Source organism: Chiloscyllium punctatum, chromosome 5 (assembly GCF_047496795.1).
Source record: "Chiloscyllium punctatum isolate Juve2018m chromosome 5, sChiPun1.3, whole genome shotgun sequence".
NCBI classification, from domain to species: Eukaryota; Metazoa; Chordata; class Chondrichthyes; order Orectolobiformes; family Hemiscylliidae; genus Chiloscyllium; species Chiloscyllium punctatum.
Window position 1 is genome coordinate 38,904,859 of NC_092743.1, and position 22,083 is coordinate 38,926,941.

At 40.5% G+C, this 22,083-nt stretch overlaps 1 protein-coding gene across 1 annotated transcript in view; it reads right to left on the reverse strand.

The window, feature by feature from the left end:
* Positions 1–5,771: 5,771 nt before the first annotated feature.
* tbrg4 (transforming growth factor beta regulator 4) overlaps positions 5,772–22,083 on the reverse strand; it is a 44,066-nt gene continuing 27,754 nt past the window's right edge. Inside the window, exons 7-11 of the mRNA XM_072570077.1 lie at positions 20,632–20,776; positions 14,980–15,228; positions 12,783–12,894; positions 9,998–10,112; positions 5,772–6,041 (exon numbers count right to left, since the gene is read on the reverse strand). Of these exons, the coding sequence (XP_072426178.1) occupies positions 5,940–6,041; positions 9,998–10,112; positions 12,783–12,894; positions 14,980–15,228; positions 20,632–20,776 (723 nt within the window). The 3' untranslated portion in view covers positions 5,772–5,939. The remainder of the gene's footprint in view (positions 6,042–9,997; positions 10,113–12,782; positions 12,895–14,979; positions 15,229–20,631; positions 20,777–22,083) is intronic.

Genomic DNA, 22,083 nt, shown 5'->3' on the forward strand with positions numbered 1-22,083 from the left:
TTCCTATCCACATACCCATTCAGATGCTTTTTAAATGTTGTAATTGTACCAGCGTCCATCACTTCCTCTGGCAGTTCATTCCATACAAACACCACCCTCTGTGTGAAAAAGTTGCCCCTTAGATCTCTTTTAAATCTAACAATGTATGAGCCTTCTGTAAGTACAACTGAAGAGAGTTTTAACCTGTGGAATATTTCAAGTTTAAAGCTGGCTATAATGTAACACTTCCTACTTTCCCTGATAGTAGTAGCATAGCATATTTACAACATGAGTAGACTTAGTGAATAGGCCATATATTTTTGAAAGCTATATAAATGCCAATCAATCTGTACTGAATGGTGTCAAGCTCCTTGAGTGTTTGAGCTACTGTCATCCAGGCAAGTGAACAGTGTTTCATCACATTCTTGACTTGTACCCTGTGGATAAGACATTGGGAGACACTAGGTGAGTTGCTTACTGCAGAATTCCCAATCTCGGCCTGCTCCTTGAGTCACAGTATTTACAAGGTTACTGTACTTAAACTTCTGGTCAATAATAACCACTAGAATGTTAATGATGCAAAATTCAGGAATAATAAAGACATTAAGGGAGGTGGCCAGAATCTCTCTTGTTGGAGATGGTCATTGCCTGGCACTGAACATTTCCAGGTTTTGTTGGATGCAGGAATAGTTTTATTTTAGGTACCAGAGGAATTATGAATTGTACAGCACAATGTTACTGTACAATCAGTAATATCCCCACTTCTGACCTCATTATAAAGGTAAAACCTTTGATGAAACAGACATAAGATACTACTCCAAGGAACCCCTATGATAATGTCCTGGAGTTGTGATGACATTCCTCCAATAAACTTTGTGCTAAGTATGTCTCCAACCAACAGAGTTTCCTTCTAATTCCCATTGGCATTTCATGAACAGGACTACTTATGTAATTTTCCATCTTATGTTGTGGTTGTACTGGAACAACTTGATGGGGAATGCAGTTAATTTTGGAGTAAAAATCTTCACCACTACTACTGCTAAGATATTGTCAGTGCCTGCAACTTTTATTATATCCCCTCCCTTTATCAATTCCTTTGACATCCTGTGGAGTGAATTGAATTGTCTCAAGACTGGCATCGGTCAGGAACCTCAGGAAGTGAGGAAGTTATGGCCTAGTGATATTATTGCTGGACTGTTAATTCAGGGATTCATGTTCAAATCCTGCCATGGCAGATAGTAGAATTTGAATTCTGTATAAATCTGAAGATAGAAGTCTAATGATCACCATGAATTTACCTTTGGGGGAAAATCCCATTTGACTCACTGAAGTCCTTTAAGGAAGGAACTGCCATCCTTACCTGGTTTCACAAGCAGGAGGCCAGAAGAACACAGCAAGCCAGGCAGCATCAGGAGGTGGAGAAGTCAACTTTTCACGTGTAACCCTACTTCAGGACTGGGGGTGGGTGTAAGGGGAGCTGCAGATAAAGGGGGTGGGTGGCAGGGTGGTGAAGTGGGGTTAGGTGAAAACAGGTAGGGGGTACGACCTGGTTGGTCAATGGGAGGAATGAATCCAGCAGGTGGCTAAAAGGAAGGATCGATGAGAGGAATGGAAGGGACGAGGAGGAGCTGGGAAGGGAATCAAGGGGCCGGGAAATGTAATGGGAAGGGAGGTTATTTGAAATTGGAGAACTCAATGTTGAGTCCTCTTGGCTGTAAGCTGCTGAGGCAGAAGATGAAGTATTGTTCCTCCAATTTGCCATCTGATTCATTGTGGGAATGGAGGAGGCCAAAGATGGTCATGTTGGAAAGGGAGTGGGCAGGGGCTGCAAATTGGAGGAACACCCCATCTTCTGCCTCAACATTGAGTTCTTCAATTTCAAATAACCCCCCTCCCATCCCCTGTCCTGAAGAAGGGTTACACCTGAAACATTGACTTCTCCACCTCCTGATGCTGCCTGGCTTGCTGTGTCCCTCTAGCCTCCTGCTTGTCTACCTTGGATTCCAGCATCTGCGGGGTTTTTTTGTCTCTATCTTGACCTGGTTTGGCCTAAATGTGACTCCAGACCCATATGATGTGGTTGACCCTCTGGGGCCAATTAGGGATGGATAATAAATCCTAGCCAGTGAAGTCCACATCCTGTGAATGCATTAAAAAAAAAGTCTCATCCATTTTACATTTCTGGATGGCTATGGTTATGTATGTTTCAGTCTTGTCTTTTGCACAATTGTGTTGTGCTCCCCTATTGCTGAGGATGGGAATATTTGCAGAGCCACCATCTTCTATTAATTGTCTCCCTCCATTCATGATTGAATGCTGTAGGATGGCTCTGTTTTGATATGATCTGTTGATTATGGGATCATTTGGTTTTATCTATCACATGCTACTGTTTCGCATGCAAGTAGTTCTCTGTTTTGGTTTATTCAGATCAGCATCTAAATTTTAGGTATGACTGGTTGCTCTTGGCATGTCAGCTTGCACTTAAGAGTCATAGAGATTTACATGGACAGAAACAGACCCTTGGGTTCAACTCATCCATGCCGACTAGATATCCCAACCTAATCTAGTCCCATTTGCCAGCACTTGTCCCCTCTAAACCCTTCCTATTCATATTCCCATCCAGGTGCCTTTTAAATGTCACAATTGTACCAGCCTCCACCACTTCCTCTGGCAGTTCATTCCATACACGTACCACTCTCTGTGAAAAAATTACCCCTTAGGTCCCTTTTAAATCTTTCCCCTCTCATCCTAAACCTATACCCTCTAGTTCTGGACTCCCCTACTCCAGGGAAAAGACCTTGTCTATTTACCCTATGCATGCCCCTCACAATTTTATAAACCTATGTAAAGTCACCCCTCAGCCTCCGACACTCCAGGGAAAACAGCCCCAGCCTATTCAGCCTCTCCCTAAAGCTCAAACCCTCCAACCCTGGCTATATCCTTGTAATTCTTTTCTGAACTCTTTCAAGTTTCACAACATCCTTCCGATTTAATTGAACCAGTGTTGTTCACTGGCTTGATTTTAATGGTAAAGTGAAGTATATGCCAAGCCACAAAATTATAGATTGTGGTTGAAACAATTTTACTCATGCAGGTGGCTCACTACACCTAATGGATGACCAATTTTGAGTTGCCAGATTTGAATTCTATTCCAATCAGCACATAGTAGTGCCACCTAACACAGTGGACTGTTTCATTAATGTGAAAATGAAACTTCGTCTCAAGGACTGTGTGGTGGTCACTACTACTATACTGTTGAGAGCAAATGCATCTTCAATAGATGAGACTACAAAGGTGATGTCAAGATTTTTTCCTATTGTTGTTTCCCTGAACATTTGCTGTGGGCTCATCACCATGTTCTCAGGGACAGTTGGGAAATGCAGACCATTGCAGCAATGCCCACACTCCATTTAAGCATATGTGACCTTCAATACTTGATGAGCTCAATCAACTGTGGTGCTACTGAGCCACTCTTGGTGATGGAGATTAGAAGCCTCCCACCTAGAGTAGGTGGAAAGGAGATCTGAGAGGAAAAATAAATTTGCCTTAAGGGTGGTAGAAATATAGAATGTGTTGCTGAAGAGGGTGGTGGAAGCAGGTGCTCTTGTAACATTTATGAAGCATCTGGATGAGCACTTAAAATGCCAGGGTGCCTGGATCAAGTGCAGGTAAATAGGATTACAGTAATTTGGTATTTGCTGGTCGGTATAGCTATAGCAGGCTGAAGGGCCTCTTTCTATGCTGTACAACTCTATGGCCATTCCCTCACTGTCACTGGATTAAAATCCTGGAACTTCCTCCCTAGAAGATGGATGATATCCCTATTCCACATGGATGCTTTACAGTTCAAGAAGATGATTCACTGCCATCTTCTCAATGATAAAGTTGGCAATGAATGCTGGTTTTGCCAGCAACACCCAAATTCCATGAATGATTAAAGTGCAAGGAAATATAACAATAAAGATGATATTTCATTCAGGTCTACATACAGTTGAATTACATATTATAAAAACATGTAGATTTCATTTTATACTTTGTGCCAATTTCCTGTCATTTATTCTTGATGACTGGCAATTTCAGCTTTTGAGTTGCATTATGATAAAAAATGTAAAATTTGTTGAGCAACATGGACAGTGAAAGGGAGGCTTGTTGTTTATATTATACAATCATTGAATGGTAACAGTGCAGTATGGCCAATTTGGAGAAAGTGAGGATGGCCAATTTGACCACCAGTGTGCATATCATACCAGCTCTCAGTGAGCAACTCAGCTCATCTCACTCACTCATCTTTTCCATGCAGTACTGCAACTTATTACTTTTCCGTTTATCATCTAATATCTTTTTGAAACTCAAAACTGATTCTGCCTCCACCACATTGTCAGGAAGTACATTCCTCAAATTGCCTTTGATAAATGTTGAATGGCAAAATGACCAATGACCTATGGTTCTCAACCCTTCCATCAATAGTAATAATTAACACATGCTCGCATGCCCACCTATCCTTGGCATCAGTCAGTGTTCCAGTGATTCGCAGTGCAAACTGGAGGAACAACATCTCATCTTCAGACCAGGCACTTGACTTAATACTTTCAACAACTTCAGATTGTGAACCATTTCTTCTCTTTCATTTAGCTTGTTATATTCTGTTATCATGACCTCTCTCAGATGCTGTCTGACCTGCTGTGATCTCCAGTTTTGGTTGTTTTCAGTAAAAGTTCCTCTCTATCTTTCCAGATCAGCTCAGACATCTGAAACACATCTTCCAGTAAACGTGCTCAAAGATAATCAAGACGACACAAGCAGTAAACCTCCAAATTAATTCTCTGCAGTGCAAGTGTAGAAGAGGCAAAAACCTTTATAACTTCATGATTAATTCTGATGTTTTGATTTGCCATTAATTAATCTTACAAGGAAGGAGGCAGAATAAGGAAAGTGTGATGGACTATCAAAGGCAATAAAACTAATATCAATTCTAGAGTTATACACACAAATGTTCACCCCTCCAGAAGAGACGATTCAGTCCAAGGGTATTTATCATCCACACAAATCAGCTGTGGTCATTGTTCTCATCAGACAAAACCATTTAATTAGAGACAGACAGCAATGACTGACAATCCAATCTGGATTCATTCAGGAAGCTGAGGATGCTTCATGGCAGCTGGGGAGTCTCGACAAATTCATTCCCTTCTGAACACAAGGCGACGCTGAAATATCATATAGATTTTATCAGCAACATGGGGAGCAATGGTGGAGAGGGGTGTGATGGCAGTTCTGAAGAAGGGTCACTCAACCTGGTTTCTTTCCACAAATGCTGCCAGACCTATTGAGCTTTTCCTGCAATTTCTGGTTTTATCACAAAAAAATGATTACTACTCCAGGAATAAAACAATTCAGAATCATTTGAACTGTACCTGAGGTGAGTGGATTGCTGTTTCAAAATTTTTCAATTGTGATCGACTACCTCCAATTTGGGGTATGGATGTAGATCAGATTACAAGTGGGGATACTCACTACTACACTGAAGCAAAATGGGATTCCTCAGCCAAACCAGGCGATGCTTAACTTAGCTGAACACCATGTTGCAAACCACCATTCCATGACAGTGGAACACAGCCAATGAAAATTTCCACTCCCCACTGTTCAGAGACCTGGATTCAGTGAATCTCACCTACTTGCAAGTAGGTAAAAACATCAAAGGGGGTTAGCAGCTAGGAGGAAGGCTTCAAACAGAAACAGGATCGAGCATGATATGTAAAACCAGCAAATAATTGCTTGCATCTCCCACACAATCCTTGTTGTGAACTGAGTACCTTTTTAATTTAAAATATGTCTGTACAGTACAAATCTCTCCAAGTTCCAACTCCTCTGAATCTTTTTTTTGTCGCATGAATTTCAACAGGAATATTTTGGCTTCAGAGCCGGTTTCTGAATCACAGCATTGCGGTGGAGGTCTCTGCACTTCATTGTACCATGTCCTCAGCGATGGCTTTACCCATCTTGTCCTTTAGGTATGCAACCTTCTGCCAGTCAGATTTCAACTCCAGCCAATCATAGTATGGAACCTGCAGAGGAAAAAATGTCCAGGGAATGGGGCAGGTACAATAAACAAAAGTTACCTCAATATTCAAGCTATTCACTATAAAGAAATCCTGAATAAGTACATAATTTATGCTGCAATATAACTGAGACAGAGCACAATTTCTTTTGAGAAGTCCACTCGAAATTTTCTCAAGGGAAGCGAATATGTAAGGAGATGTCAGAGATCCATAAGAATAAGAAAGTTGTAATGTTAGGGGATTTTAACTCTCCAAACATAGACTTCATAGTCTAATAGTGTTAAGGGCTTAATGGGGAGGAATTTGTTAAGTGTCTACAAAAAAATGTTTTTTATTAAATATGTGGATATACATATGATAAAAAGAGCAATGCCTGATCTTCTGTTGGGAAATAAGATATGGCAAGTGACTGAGGTGTCAGTGCAGGAGCACTTTGGGGCAAGTGATAATAATAATAAAATAGTTATGGAAAAAGATAGACTTAATCAAAAAGTTGAAGTCCTACATTAGATTAAGGCCAAATTTAGTAGTATTAGGCAGGAAATTTCAAATGTTGATTGGGAGAGGCTGGTTGCAGGTGAAGGGACAGGTGAGAAGTGGGAGACCTTTAAAAATGAGATAATGAGAATTCAGAGACAGTATGTTCCTGTTTGTGTGAAGGGCAAGGTTACTGGTGTAGGGGATGCTAGATAACTAGAGAAATTGGTCAGGAAAAAGGAGGAGGATTCTACCAGTTAAAGACAACTGGGATCGAGTAAATTCCTCCAGCAATATAACTGCAATAGGAGAATTAGGAGGGCAAGGGGCATCAGATAGTTTTGACAATTCAAGTTAAGAAGAATCCAAAGAGTATCTATAAGTACATCAAGAGCAAAAGAGTAACTAGGGAGAGAATAGGGCCCCTTAAAGATCAATATGGCTGTCTGTGTGTAGAACCACAGGAGATGGATGAGATACTAAACAAATATTTTGCATGAAAGCTAGGGAACTTGGGGAAATAAATAGTGATGTCTTGAAAAAAGCCTATATTACTGAAAAGGAAAGTTCTTAAAAAGCATAAAATGTGGGTAAATACCCAGAAACTGATCAAGTGTTTCCCAGAACTTTTTAGAAAGCTATGGAAGTGATTGCTGTATTCCTTGTTGAGATATTTGTATCATCGACAGCTGTGCTGAGGTGCTGGAAGAGTGGAGGTTGACTAATGTGATGCCATTATTTAACTCTCCACAGGCAGTGACTCTGGCTGGTTCAGCTGCCTCCAAGACAGTGGAGATGACGACCGTCAGATGGCCAAGGCACTGCAGAGACCACCGATCGAGAAATATGGCATTCAGGGGTGAATGTGAGACAGCTATTAGGGTTTCTGTTTTATCCAGTTGGGTGTGGGCAATGCTTTGGGGTTCCTGTTATATCTGTCTGCTAGATATTGATGGAACTGGTGTATGTGTTGTACATAACTTGGATGATGGGGGACCTTGGGGTATCTGTTTTACATGTCTGGGTGTTTTGGGGGCATCTGGATTTCTGTTGTACCTGTGTGTTGGAAATTGGTGGCCCTCTGATGTATCCGGTGTACGCTGTGGGTGCTGGGGTTGCAGCTGAGTGTGTCCTAACCATCTATTGGGTACTTTAGGGCATGTGTTGTTCCTGGCTTGGGGATGGGAAGTGGTGGTCCTGGTGCTGTGTTTCCTTCTCCCCCTAGAAGAGTCACTTGATGCTCTGCCATTTTCAGCATCACCACCTTCCAACCATTTACCATCTGATGGCTTCCTATCCTTTGCTACTTTGCTTGCTCCTCCTTTTCATTTTTCTCCCTTTTTTTGTTCTTCCTTTTGTTTCTCCTTCCTCCCCCACACCTCCAAAGTTATAGATGCAGATTCAGTAACAACATTTTAAAGACATTTGGACAGGTACGTGAATAGGAAAGTTTTAGGGGCAAACGGGCCGAAAGCAGACAAGTAGGACTAGTTTAGTTTGGGAAACTTGGTCAGCATGACCAAGTTGGACGAAAGGGTCTGTTTCCGTACTGTATGACACTAAGAAAGGTAGTGAGGAAAAGCCAGGGAATGTACCTTACATCAATAGTGGATAGGTTGTTGGTGGGGACTGTTATGAAACTGCAGGCGGGTACTATACCTTTAAGAGAGAGAATGCTGTTTTGAACTAAGATGGCAGTCCTAGAGTGTACTGGAAAATTGAAAATGTGTAACATTTAGCTGTGAAACGGATATCAAGTTTTGGTTACTGTTTTGACAACAATCCAAGTTTAACTAATTTAAATTATGCCCCACAATACCAAAACCCAATCGAGTTTGAATTTGTTTTGCCAACACTGAACCAATGAGACTATCCGGTGTTGGATGTATAAAATGCAGACATTTTGAAAATTGCTCAGAGAACAACTGCTGTAGAGAAAGAGTGAGCTAACTACAAATATAACATTTTGCTCTCAAAGAAATTAGAAAACACTCTCCATCAAAGGTACCTTTCCACGTGAAACATACTCGTAGAAAAAGATGATGACCCAGGACAATCAACAGTTGGAGGAGTGAAGACACAGAAGAAGACAGCGACTGTGTGGCTTTGAAATTAAGTTGATGTAATTTTAGTGAGTGTCTCAATGGAACAGTATATTGTTATAGACTTATGATTTGGAGATGCTGGTGTTGGATTTTTAGATTGGAATCAATCTAAACATCAGGTCATAGACAGAGAACACAGGGGGCTAACACCTTCAACATATTGTCTAGCTATCACCATTGTTAACAGCTAACCCAAGAACGCAACTTTAAAAAAAGGGTTTTGTGATTTACACATGAAAGATGTGAAACTATCACTGTATTCTAACAGATGAAAGGCTTAACAGACAATCAATTCTTCAATGTATAATTTCAGATACATCACACTGGAAATTTTTGCTATAAATTCTGTGTTACGATCGAGCCCTCCACAATCACCTGATGAAGGAGTGATTTTTAACGTTATAGACTTAGAGGCAGATAGTAAGCAGTTAAGAGAAAGGGGGCTTAGAGTTGTGAATAGTTTTTTTTAATGTTGACTTTTAGGGTTAGAAAAGAAGTTGATATTATTTTCTTTAATTATTGGAATTTGGGAATTCTCCGTCACTCTTATTTTAACTGATCATAATCAAGGTTAGCTTTTCTGGGTTTTTGGTTTAATTAACAGAGGGGTTCTCCCCCATGTCCTAACAGATTTGGGAGTACTATGGTTAGTACGACTTTTAAATTCTCAAATGCCCCAAATCTGTTACAACACAGAGGCGAATCGCTCTGTTAATTAAGCCAACCACGCCTTCAACTTCATAACAGGATTCTGAGGAGCAGGATTTACATGCATTTGGAACGGGAAAGACTGCCTAGCGATAGTCAACATAGCCTTGTGAGTGGCAAATAGTGTCCCACTAACTTCATTGAGTGTTTTTTTTCTGAAGAGGTACCAAAGAAGATTGATGAAAGCAGAGCAATAGACATTGGCTGTATGGGCTTCAGCAAGGCATTCGATAAAGTTCCGCATGGTAGACTGATTAGTAAAGTTAGATCAGATCTCAATCTCAGAATTAAATTTAACAACTGACAGTTTTCATTATAATAGCATCCAATAGTTTTCTCCTGAACTGATGTAGCTTTTGCAAGGAATTAATTTCCTCAATGCCTCGAAGTTTTCCTGGCTCCTAGTTAGTTAATGAGTTTAAAATGAAAATCTCCTCTTTGCATCCTCCATCTCCCTCCGGCTGAACCTCCTGTTCTGTCACGTTATGAAGTCTCCTCCTCCTGTGACAGACATAGTCTCCATACACTTCCTTTGGCTGACTCTCCCCATCTCCCAGACTTCATAGCAGTCTGGCTTCAATGCAGTTTGGTCCTTGTGCACTGGTTGGGTTCTACATGCAACATGGAGCACAGTAGTTTCTTGCTACTTCCCAAAAATAGATGGAAGCTTACATCTACAACCAAGAATCCAGCAGCTAGCAAATGCCGACGGGCCATAGCGAAACGCCCAAGTAGGTCCCGACTCCGTGAGTTGTAGTTTGGGAATTCTCGAGCCACAAATGCCAATCTGTAAAATTAAAATGATGTTCAAAACAAGAGTCAACCTAAAATGCTTAGAAAAGAAAAGGCCATGGTACAACAACCCAACCATGTAACAACATATTACATATTAATTTGTGTGCCGTCAATGCGTACTCAGATCTTTTACAACCTTTCTCAATGATACCTCAAATCTCCAACTAATGCATTTGTTGAAAATTTCAATTTGGCTTCCTATGTTCAAAACCAAACCAACTATAGAGAAAAAAAATTAGTGGATCCAGAAATGACCACCATGGAGAGCAACACTCAGTCACCAAAATATTTTGTTTCCCATTTCCAATTTGTCAATCAAAATTACTTTGAATTATGTGCTTTAATTCATTACTGAGCAAGGTTTCTGACAATCTATACAAACTACATCCATCGTATGCACTTTATCTGCTCAATCGCTGCTTGAACAAAAAACCATTATGTTTGTCAAATATGACAGTTAAATAATCCTTGCCGGCTGGGTTTGATAATATCACCTGCTTCTATATTTAACATGAAGAGCATATTACCCCAAATATGATCTCATTTAATCACGCTGCAAATAAACCCACTCAGCATAGCCAAACTGTAATTTTTTTAAAAAAGACATATTTACTTGTGGGGTGTGGGTGTCACTGACTGGGCCAGCATTTATTGCCTGTCCTTAGTTGGCTTTGAGGAGGTGGCAGTGAGCTGTCGTTGTGAACTGCTGCAGGTTGACTCGCTAGGGAAGGAATTCCAGGATTTGACCCAACTGGAGGAATGGCAATACATTTCTAGTTCAGGATGGTGAGCGATTTGATGAGGAACTTGCAGATAGTGTTGTTCCCATATATCTGCTGTCCTTGTCCTTCTAGATAGTTGTGGTCATGGGTACAGAAAGTACTGTCTAAGGATCTTTGGTGAACTTCTGCAATGTTTCTCTTAGACAGTACTCACCGCTGCTTCTGAGCATTGTCGGTGGAGTGACTAATAGTCTGCGGATGTGGAGAGTTACTTGCTGTAGTTTTCCTAGCTTCTGACCTGCCCTTGTAGACACTGTATAAAAGTTCAGCTCAGTTCCTGGTCAATGGTAACCCCCAGGATATTGATAGTGTGGGATTCAGTGATTAACACCATTGCAAGTCATGAGGTGATAGTTAGGTTATTTCTTATTGGTGGTAATCTTGCCTGGCATTTGTGTGTCAAGAAGTTACTTGCCAATTGTGAGTTCAAGCCTGGATATTATCCAGCGCAGCAGGTCAGGCAGCATCCAAGAAGCAGGAGAATAGACGTTTCGGGCATGAGCCCTTCTTCAGGCTCTTTCCTGAAGAAGGGCTCATGCCCGAAACATCGATTCTCCTGCTCCTTGGATGCTGCCTGACCTGCTGCGCTTTTCCAGCAACACAGTTTCAGCTCTGATCTCCAGCATCTGCAGTCCTCACTTTCTCCTGGATAATTTCCAGGCCTTGCTGCATTTGGACATGGGCTGCTTCAGTATCTGAGGAGTCTCAAATGATGGTGAACATTATTCAACATTGCCACTTCTGACCTTATGATGGAGTTGAAGATGGTTTGGCCAAGGACACTACCCTGAGGAACTTGTGGAGCCAAGATGGCTGACTTCAAATCACCACAACTATCTTCCTATGTGCCAGGTATGTCTCCAATCAGTAATGAGATTTCCCCCGATTCCCATTGACACCAGTTTTGCGAGATGCAGATTGATGCCAAACTCAATCAAATGTGGCATTAATGTCAAGGATTGTCACTCTCCCCTTTGGAATCTAGCTCTTTTGTCCATATTGGAACCAAGACTGTAATGAGGTCAGGAGCCGAGTTGCCCTAGCAGAATTCAAACTGGGCATCAATGAGCAGATGCTGCTTGAAAGCAGTATTTCATCACTTCACTGATGATCGATATTAAACTGACGAGGCAATAAATGTCCACGTTGTGTCCAGGACTTACAAGGAAAACTTTCCACATTGTCAGTTAGATGCCAGTTTTGCAGATGTACTGGGCTAGCTGGGCTAGTGGAGGAACAAGTTCTGGGGCACACGTCTTCAAAATGTTGTCAGGACCCATAGCTTTGCAAGGCCCAATGCTTCTAACCAATACTTGATATCACGTGGAGTGAATCAAATTGGTTGAAGATTGGCAGCTGTGATGCCAGGGACCTCTGGAGGCCAAAATGGATCATCCACTTGGCAGTTTTGGCTGAAGATTATTGCTAATGCGAACATTTGCACTGATGTGCTGGGCTCTCTCATCATTTTGGATAGGGATATATGTGGAGCCGCATCCTCCAGTGAGTTGTTTAATTGTCCACTACAATTCACAACTGGATGTGGAAGGACTGCAGAGCTTAGATATAATCTGTCACTGTGGGATTGCTTAGCTGTATCACTTCCTGCTTATGGTGTTTGGTATCTTCAGAAAATTGACATTTAATTTTGAGGTGTGCCTAGTGCAGCTCCTGGCACGCCCTCCTGGACTCTTCATGATCTGCATTTAACTTCAGGGGCCTTTACCTGACCCAGGTCTGTGAGATCCTCACATTACATGCTAACTAGAAATGTACATTTTTTTATTTAGATTTATTCAAGTCTGGTTAAATGGCATTCAATGCAGAATGGATCATTTTTATTATTGATACTTTTTATCCAATCTTCACTCACTCCTTACCTCTTGGCTCCAAAGGGAAGGGGTTTTGACCCCTCTGACTGTGGTCCATGTGGAGCAGTGTATTCCTGCACAACAAGAGGCTTATTCTCAGAATCAAGCACAACTTCTCCATCTATGAATAAAGAACACACATTAACCATGCACAAGATGTAACATTCTAACTTCAGTGCAATGAAGCTGTAGGACATGTGGCACAGCTAACTGGACACAAGGATATCACAACCCATACCCAAAGGCAGGCGTTCTCAGCCAAGGCAACTTTATTGGGTACAAAACAGGATGCTAAAAAGAAAATAAGTGAAACAAATCTTCTGGTACTCACCAAAGCAAATTAGTGATTACCTGCAATAGCAGCATTCAATCAAGGTATCTGAGAGAGAAAATGTTTAAATAGCACCTTATGTTGCAATGGTGTAAAAAAATTGTTGTTCTGTGAACAAACACAAGCAGCCATTCCAAACAGCAACTTTCCAAAAACAGCAATGAGTGAGAAGCTGTTTGATGCTCTTTGAGAGATAATATTGGTCATTAATTGGGAGAATCTTCCAAAATTTTCTGAAGAGCGTCATGGAATTTCTAATGTCAAAGAATCAGACGTCAAGAGCCCAGGTGGTGATATTTCAACTCATTGATCTTTGAGCAAGCTCTCCACTTAATCCCATTCCCGTCACACTTTTAATCATCTCCCACCACACTAATACCTTCACACCAAAAAACACAATATTTGATTTCTCTGCCAAATACACAACAGTACTTCCACGATGTTTGACATTTAGCTTTTCATAAACTCACAATGCTTGAGTCAGACTTCTTGCTTCACCCTTTCAAGGCTGATCTTTAAGCCCCTTTTTTTAAACCAAAGCTCAGTTCAGCTGGTGTGAGGGTTGATTCAAAGGAGGACACCAAAGAAGATGTAAAATTGCACAGGGCTAGCTGCCTAGATTATGTGGTAAAATGTCTGTGGGATTAGATTTGGATTGTCCAAAAAAAAAGCATGAATATCCTCATTCTGTGCTGCAAACATTTGGTATTAATGTCTGCCCAGGACCCAATCAGAACCATATTCTTGATTTCTACAAGTTGCATTGAACACTGCAGGACTCAACTATTTAAATGATTAATCCCCGTACGAAAAACGAGAAGGAAACTTATATTCTACATGACAAGCAGCAATGAAATGAATGGCCAGTTAATCTGTTTTTGATCAACTAGGCAAACTCCTCAATAAGTATGCAAAATCAATAAGAAACAAGTGCTGCTTTATTATCTTCAAAAGAACAGCAGCTCCAGCAATATAAATGACCCTCTTAGTGCTCTCAAACGTACAGTTTAATATTGACTCATTTAATGTGTTCTGTCTTAACAACACTGTAGTGTCAGTATAGTTTTGCACACATGACCTTTACCCCTAGGGCATCCTCACTCTCTCAGATCCCTCTTGTTGCTGACTCTGGCTCTCAGACATGCCTCCAGTTCTGGCTCTCTGCATAGACTTCGTCCAGCCCCCACCTCTTCCCTGCGTGTCATTTCTCCTACGGGACTTATTTCCCGATTCTCTCAAACCCCTGGTGTTACTTCCCAGCCTCACTTCTCTGCAGACTCAGTTCTCACCCAGTACTGGCCTGGACAAGCATGATCTAAAAGTAATGTATAACTAGTGCATATATGTAATTATATACAGAATTTATTAAATATTTAGTGATATGTTTTATCTTGCAACCTTTTTCAGCTATGACTGTAATTGAACTTGTTCATTGATGTTTGAGTGAAATTTCCAAAAGAACCAAACTTTGACTTTTAATATTGATTCCTATGAGAACCTTGGATTCATTTAAAATTCGGAGTTTGAGGAACACAACCACAATTTTAAGTAAAAACTTACTGTATGTTTAAAATTTTATCATGTAGACATGCTAAGTTTGGAAGAGGAAAGTCAGCCCAGCACTGAATCCCTGTATGTTATCTAATGACTCCTGCTGAGCTATTGCATGTGGCAGCTGCTTCTTGATGGCAATATCAAGCTCAACTGCAGTGCTCAATTGGACCAAACAGCTTACCAACATTCAACGTTCAGACACAAGTGCAGAACTGCCATTTGGGTCAGGTCAATGTTGTCAATAGAAATGAAGTACAAAAACATTCAAGAACAGGATACGGTAAAATTAGTGAAGAAAAATAACTAATTCTACATACTTACCAATTACCCAACCATACGTAGTGTTGACACCACAGCGACACTTGGTCTGATCTCCAACAGCAGTCTGCAGCATCTCACGCACACCACTGCTGAGTGGACTTAAGTTCTTCCTGGTTCCTGAGATCCACGAGTCCAAACAGTGAGTTGGTAAATAGGGACCATTATAGTCAGAGCACTCGAGTTGGGCTGTTGCATTGATATGGACCAACTTCAGCTTGTAGTTTTCACTTTTCTGTGTCTGGGTTCCTTCTAGCAATAGTGAAAACAGAGACAAAGAAATGCAGTAGTGGCAGTCCCACCAGGGAATTGTTCCCATCCTTATTTGCAATATGTAGCTGAAACACATCCACATGTCACAAGGTTATAGACGAAACAAATCATTTTTAGAATGCAGTCACTCATACTTGACTTCCAAGACCAATTTAATTAGGTGAAGCAAAAGCACTCTCATTATTTACATTTCAAGTAGGAAAATAAGTTGTACTTGTAGCAGCTGCTTCTTGACAGCAGGATCAGGCTTAATTGCAGTGCCTAGTTAAGACTCTGCAGCAGGATGTAGATAGGTGAAGTGAGAGAGCAAAGATCTGGCAAATGCAATATAGAGTGGAAAATGTGAAATTGTCCATTTTGGCATGAAGAATATAAAGGGAGCATATTATCTAAATGTGAGAGGTCGCAGAGTTCTGGGATGAAGGTCTGGATAATCTAGTGAATGAATCACAGAAGGTTATTATGCAGGTAATAGAACATAGAATTATAATATGACAATAGTGAATTGAATACAAAAGTTGGAAGGTTTTGATTCAATTATACAGGTCACTGGTGACATGACATAGAATCATAGAACAGGAGGAGGCCATTTGGCCCATCATGTCAGGACAGGCAGCATCGTAGGTGGGCAGGAGGGGGAGGGAAGAGAGAGAGAGAGAGAGAACTCCCTCAAGTATTTTTGTTTCAGTAGATTCCAGCATCTGCAGTAATTTGTTCCCACACAGCTAGTCCTGTTCTTCAGCCATATGTCAGTGATTCTCTAAATTCATCACTTTCAAATATAAATCGAACTGTCTTTGAAATCTCACATAGAATCAGCCTCAACCACTCTCACACGTGGTGCATTCCAAATCCGAACAACTCTGAGTAAAGAAGTTTCTCCTGATCTCACTCCTAGCTCTCTTGCTGACAATCTTGTAATTGTAATTATGGCTCCTAGTTACTGACAGATCAACTCGTGGAAACAGAACATCATTCATTACCCTGTCAAAGTTATTCATGATTTTGAACAACTCAGTAAGATCATCTCTTCATCTTCTCTGTTCCAATGAGTATAAGTCCAATTTCTCTAATCTAAAATGCCTCATTCTTACTAAATCTCCTTTGAACTCTCTCCAGGGCTTTAATGAAGGTGCAAAGAACTGAACACAGTACTCCAAATGTGGTCTGACCAATGATTTGTAGAGTGTAGCATTATTTGCTTGCTTTTATACTCTATGCCTCCATTTATAAACTCAAGGATCCTTTAGCCTTCTTAACAGCTATTTCAACTTGCCTGATCATTTTCAGAGAAATATGCACGTGAATCCCAAGGTCCCTCTGCTCTTGCACTCTCCTTGAAGTTGTACCACTGAGCCTGTATTGTCTCTCCTCATTTCTTCCACCAAAATGATTTACCTCACATTTCTCTGCACTGAAATTCATCTGCCATATGTCTGCCCATTTGATCAACTTATCCACATCCCTTTGAAGTTGCTCAGTGTCATCCTCACAATTTAGTATTCTCCCTCGCTTAGTATCATCTGCAAATATAGATATTTTTGCTCTCAACATCCATCTCCAAACCATTTACATAAATCAGAAAAACAAGGTTCACAACACCAATCCCTGAGGAGCACCATTTTTAATTCATCTTCGATCTAACAAATAGCCATCTATACTTATTTTCAGTTTACAATCTTGCCAAAGAACTCAATTAAATTTGTTCGACATGATCTGCCCTTAACAAGGCCAAGCTGCCTGTCTAGTATTAACTTATTTTTAGGTGCAAATTTACCTTATTCCATATTATAGCCTCCATCTCTTTTCCCACTGTTGATGGCAAGGTGAGAGATCTGTAGTTTCCTGGGTTATTCTTTGCCCCCTTCTTTAACAATAGTTTCACATTTGCAATCCTCCACTCAATGGGACCAACCACTGTTCAGAGGGACCTGAAAACTTTCTGTCAATGACTCTGCAATTTGCTCCCTAACCTCTTTCAGCAATCTAAGATGGATCCCATTCAGGCCTGGTGACTCCCCTACTTGGAGCACAGCCAGCCTCTATAAGCACCTTTTCTTTCTTATCACTATACTGCTTAGTTGCTCAACAGCTACATTTTCAACTAGACCATCATCACCACTTTCTAATTTGGTAAAGACAGAAGCAAAATATTCATTTAGTCTTTTGCTTTAATGATCAGCTTACCCTGCTTAGTTCTTATAGGCCCAACTCAATCCTTCACTAATCTTTTACTGATAATATGTTTGAAGAACATTTTGCTATTTGTTTTAGCACAATTTTCCATGCTTCCTCTTAGCCTTCCCTATTCCAGCCTTAGCTTTTCTCCTGCATTTGATATGAGTATTGGTCTCTTTATTTAGAGAACAACGTACATGTTTTGAAATCAGTTCAGGTAGTTGACTCGACTAGTCATTAGAGTGAGTGGTTCATGAGGAAAGATTAGACAGGCTACCCTTGTATCAGCTGAAGCTTAAAGAGTAAGTGATGAATTGATTAAAACGTACAAGATCCTGAAGGGAAATGGAGACTATGATTACTCATATCGGAAAACCTAGAACTAGGAGTCACTATTTAAAAATCAGGGGTCACTCATTGAAACCAGAATTGAGACAAAGCTTTTCTTCTCTCAGCAAGTCATGTGTATTTGAAATTCTCTGCCTCAGATGGTGATTTGTAGCAGAGTCTTTGAATATATCAAGGTTGAGGACAATAGATTCTTCTTGGGTAGAAACTGAAAGGAGACTGGGGTAGGTGAGATTGTGGATTTGAGATAACAATCAGTTCAGCTGTAATTTTACAGAATAATAGAGCAGATACATGGACCACCTTCACTGTCACTGGGTCAAAATCCTGGTAGCCTCTCCCTAAGGGCATTGTGGGTCAACCTACAGCACTTGGACTGCAGTGACTCAAGAAGGCAGCTCACCACCACCTCCTTGAGGACAACTAGGTACAGGCAATAAATGCTCAGAAACCAACAATGCCCACTTAAAAGATTTTTTAAAAACTTGAGGGGCTACAGGATCCATTCCTGATTCGTGTTTGAATGTATGATACCTGGAAGTATAGTCAACAAATTACTTTTGAAGTCACGGGTATTGTGTAGCTGCATAATACAGCAACAACCAGTTGTCCAATTGAACAACTTTGGTGATTTGTGCGTGTGTGTGTGGCTGGAAGCATATGCTGGTCCAGACTAGGTTACTCCTGCAACTTCACATCCCTAAACAACATCAGTGAATCAGCTAATCTGACAGTTTCCATGGCCCACTAATTACAAGACTTAGTCAATTTCGTAATTTTTTATGGTGGGATATAAACTCCTACATTTTGGGTGACCAACCAACTCAATATCATAAAAGCTTTAAACATGACAGACATAAGGCCAGAACAATAATTGAGAATGAACAGAACACCGAAGGTTTAGTGAAGAGGTGCAAAAATGAAAAAGAGAAGCAAAGACTCATACGTAATGTAAAGGGAACCTTAAGGTCTTCTATAGGCAAATAAGCAATAAGAGAGCAGCTGGAGACTGAGTAGGGCCACTCAGAGACCAATCAGGTGATATCCAAATAGAAGCAGGGGTTATAGCCAGTTTGTTAAATGAATACTTTGCATCTGCCTTTTCAAAAGAGAAGGATGCTGCCCAGGCTATGGTGACAGGGGAGGAAACGCTGTCACTTGAGCAGTACAAAATTACTAAGGACAGATTGTTAGCGCTTAATACTGACATTGCACAGGGACTGGATGAGATGCATCCAAAGACTTTGAAGGAAATGAAGGTAGAAATTGCAGGGGCACTGGCACCTTTCAGTTTTCCCTGGATTCAAGGTAGGTACCAAAGGACTGGAGAATTGCACCTTATTCCAGAAAGGGTGTAAGGATGATCACAGCAATTACAGACCAGTTAGGTTAACTTGAGTGGTGGGGGGATGACTAGGAACAATTTTTGGATAGAATTAGTCATCACATAGAAAAATACAGTCGATTACAAAGACTCAGCACAAACTTCTAAAACGGAAATTGTGTTTGACTAACATGTAGGAGGTTTTTTTGAAGAAATAACAAAGGGTCAATGAGGGCAATGTTATAGATGTGGTATACATGGGTTTCCAGAAGACACTTGGTACAGTGCCATGCAATTGACTGGAGAGGAAAGTTATAGGTCATGGTAGATAGTGAGGTAGCTATGTGGTTACAAAATTGGTTGAGTGATGGAAAACATGAGAATGGTTGATGGATATTGTTGGGCTGCAGGAAGATTTGACGTGGAGTTCTCCAGAGTTTGGTACTGGGACAGTTACTTTTCCTGATATTTAATCACGATCTGGATCGCAATGCAGAGAAGTGCAAAGCGATGCACTTTGGTCAAAGAACGTGAAAAGAGAACAAAAGTAAAGTCAAAATAGACTTACTGGACTATAGGGCTGCTTTCTCATTAGAGAGAGAAGAATACTGGTGATTTAATCTGAGGGTCCCCACACATCAGGTAAGGGGAGAGGCAGAAAGGAGAATCACCATGGCAACCACAGCTGATGTGGGAATTGAACTCAAGCTGCTGAGATCATTCTACATTGCAAAACAGCCAGCCAACTGAGCTAACCAACCCCTATGAAAGACAATATAAAATAAGAGGTACTAACTCCAAAAGAGGTGTAGAAGCAGAAAGACCTGGATGTATATATGCTCAGATCATTGAAGGTGGCAGGACAGGCGAAGAAAGCAATTCATACAGCATAGTGTTCTCAGCTTTATTAACAGGTGTATAGAGTACAAGAGCAGGGAGGTGATGTTGAACGTGTATAAGACCCTGATCAGACCTCAGCTGGAATATTGTGTAAAGTTGAGAGAAATATATTGTAGCAAAGATGGGAATGTATTTGAGAGTGCACAAAAGAGATTTACAAGAAAGGAAACAGAAATGAGAAATTTTAGTTATGAGGATAAATTGAAGAACTTGGGATTGTTCTCTGAGAGAAGGCGGAGAGAAGATTTTCAAATAGGGGTTTTCAAAATCATGAGCAGGTGGGATAGATTAGATGTTGAGAAGCTGTTCCTGCTCTTAGAAAAGAATGAGCAGGCAAAATTTTAAAGTCATGTGTAAAAGTAGCAAGGGTGATGTGAGTTAAAAACCTTTTTACACAGTGAATAGTTAGGGTATGAAATGCACTGATTAAAAATGTAGTTCAGTTGAGGCATTTAACAGGCATTGGGCGATTACTTGACAGAAATGATTTTTCCCAGTGTGGGGAAAAGGCATAATATTGGCACTTGGTAAGAGAATTGGTGCAAGCACAATGGGGCAAATGGCCCCAGGCCTCCTTTTGCACCATAACAATCTGAGATTCTGTAACAAATTGAATTAAAATAAAGGCATACCTGTGATTCTTTGGAAGAAATGGTGATCCAGTACTTGACTGAGGTATAAAGGGCTTACTTGCTGCAATATACAGAGAGACCAGACTAAATCAACCAACAGGAATGGCTCCATCTCCACGAGGACACTGCTTAGTTTTTCATGAATCTGATGGGAAAAATGGTGGATGTCTTTATAAAAAGGATATGCTTGCTGACACACACACAATCCGACCAACTGACCTGCTTATAATGTAAAGCTAAGGGGTGCAAGGTTTTGCATTTCGAATGAATGACTTCCTTCCCCTTCACCTTTTACGCTATCCGTTTCCAGATCTCCCTGCCCTTTAGATCTGTAACCAATGGTGGCCTTCACTGATAAGTCTTGACTGCATATACCATAATGACAGTTGAACTTGAGGATAGTTACCAAATGGACCCCGTTCCTGATTACATACACACATACACACACACACACACACACACACACACACACACACTAGCAGAAATTAGTCCATAGCAATTAAGACTGATTTTGTCACTCCATCACAAGAGAGAGAATGATTCGATAAGGTTAAATGTGAGGTCAGTTACCTCAGGCCAAAGAAAGATCAACTGGAGTAGTTTCTACATGGTAAGAAATTTCAAAACTCTAGTGAAGAGGAGATTTGAGAGTCGAAGCATACAGATCACTTTGAAGCTGGTGAATAAGTACAAAATGAAACCAAAAAAAGCTAAAGGTGGCTTGAATATAAAGGGAAGGAAGTTATCCTACAACTGTACAGAAATTTGGTTAATGATTACCTTGATACAGAATCAGGATTAATAACTGGCTCTGAGGGAGTGTTGCACAATGTCAGCAGAATAATACTAGGGATTAAAGGTTTACATTACGAGTGCATATTTTGGTTCATCTTCCCTTGAAGATGGACAGTTGAAGGAAGATCTCATTGAGATGTTTAAAATAATGAAGAGTTTAATAGAATAAACAGAAGTACCTTGTCTAGTGGGGGAATAAAGAACGAGATATAGTAAAATTTCAGCTAACCCATTCAAGAGCAAAATCAACAAGCGGCTCTAAAGACAAAAGGTAACAGAAGTCCAGAATTCTCAACCTGAAAAGGGCACAAAACACTGAAGATCAAGATTAACTGTCTAATTGAAAGCCAAATTCTGGAAAAATATTGTACTGTTTCATATACTTCTGTATGAACTACCATAATCCTAATTAACATTTTTGAGAGTTAAGGCAATCAAAAAATATAATGCTAAGGTAGATGCATAGAGTTCAGGTTTGGATCAGTTTTGATCCAACTGAATAGTGTAATGAGCTGAAAGCTAAACGTACCTGTAATAACTAAGCATTCCCAGCTAACATCAGGTTAATTTTAAGTGAACTGGCCAAATCACTGGTCTTAGACCCCAATTATGTTTCTCTATTTTAAACCCAAAGGTGAGAATGTTAACATAGAGTCT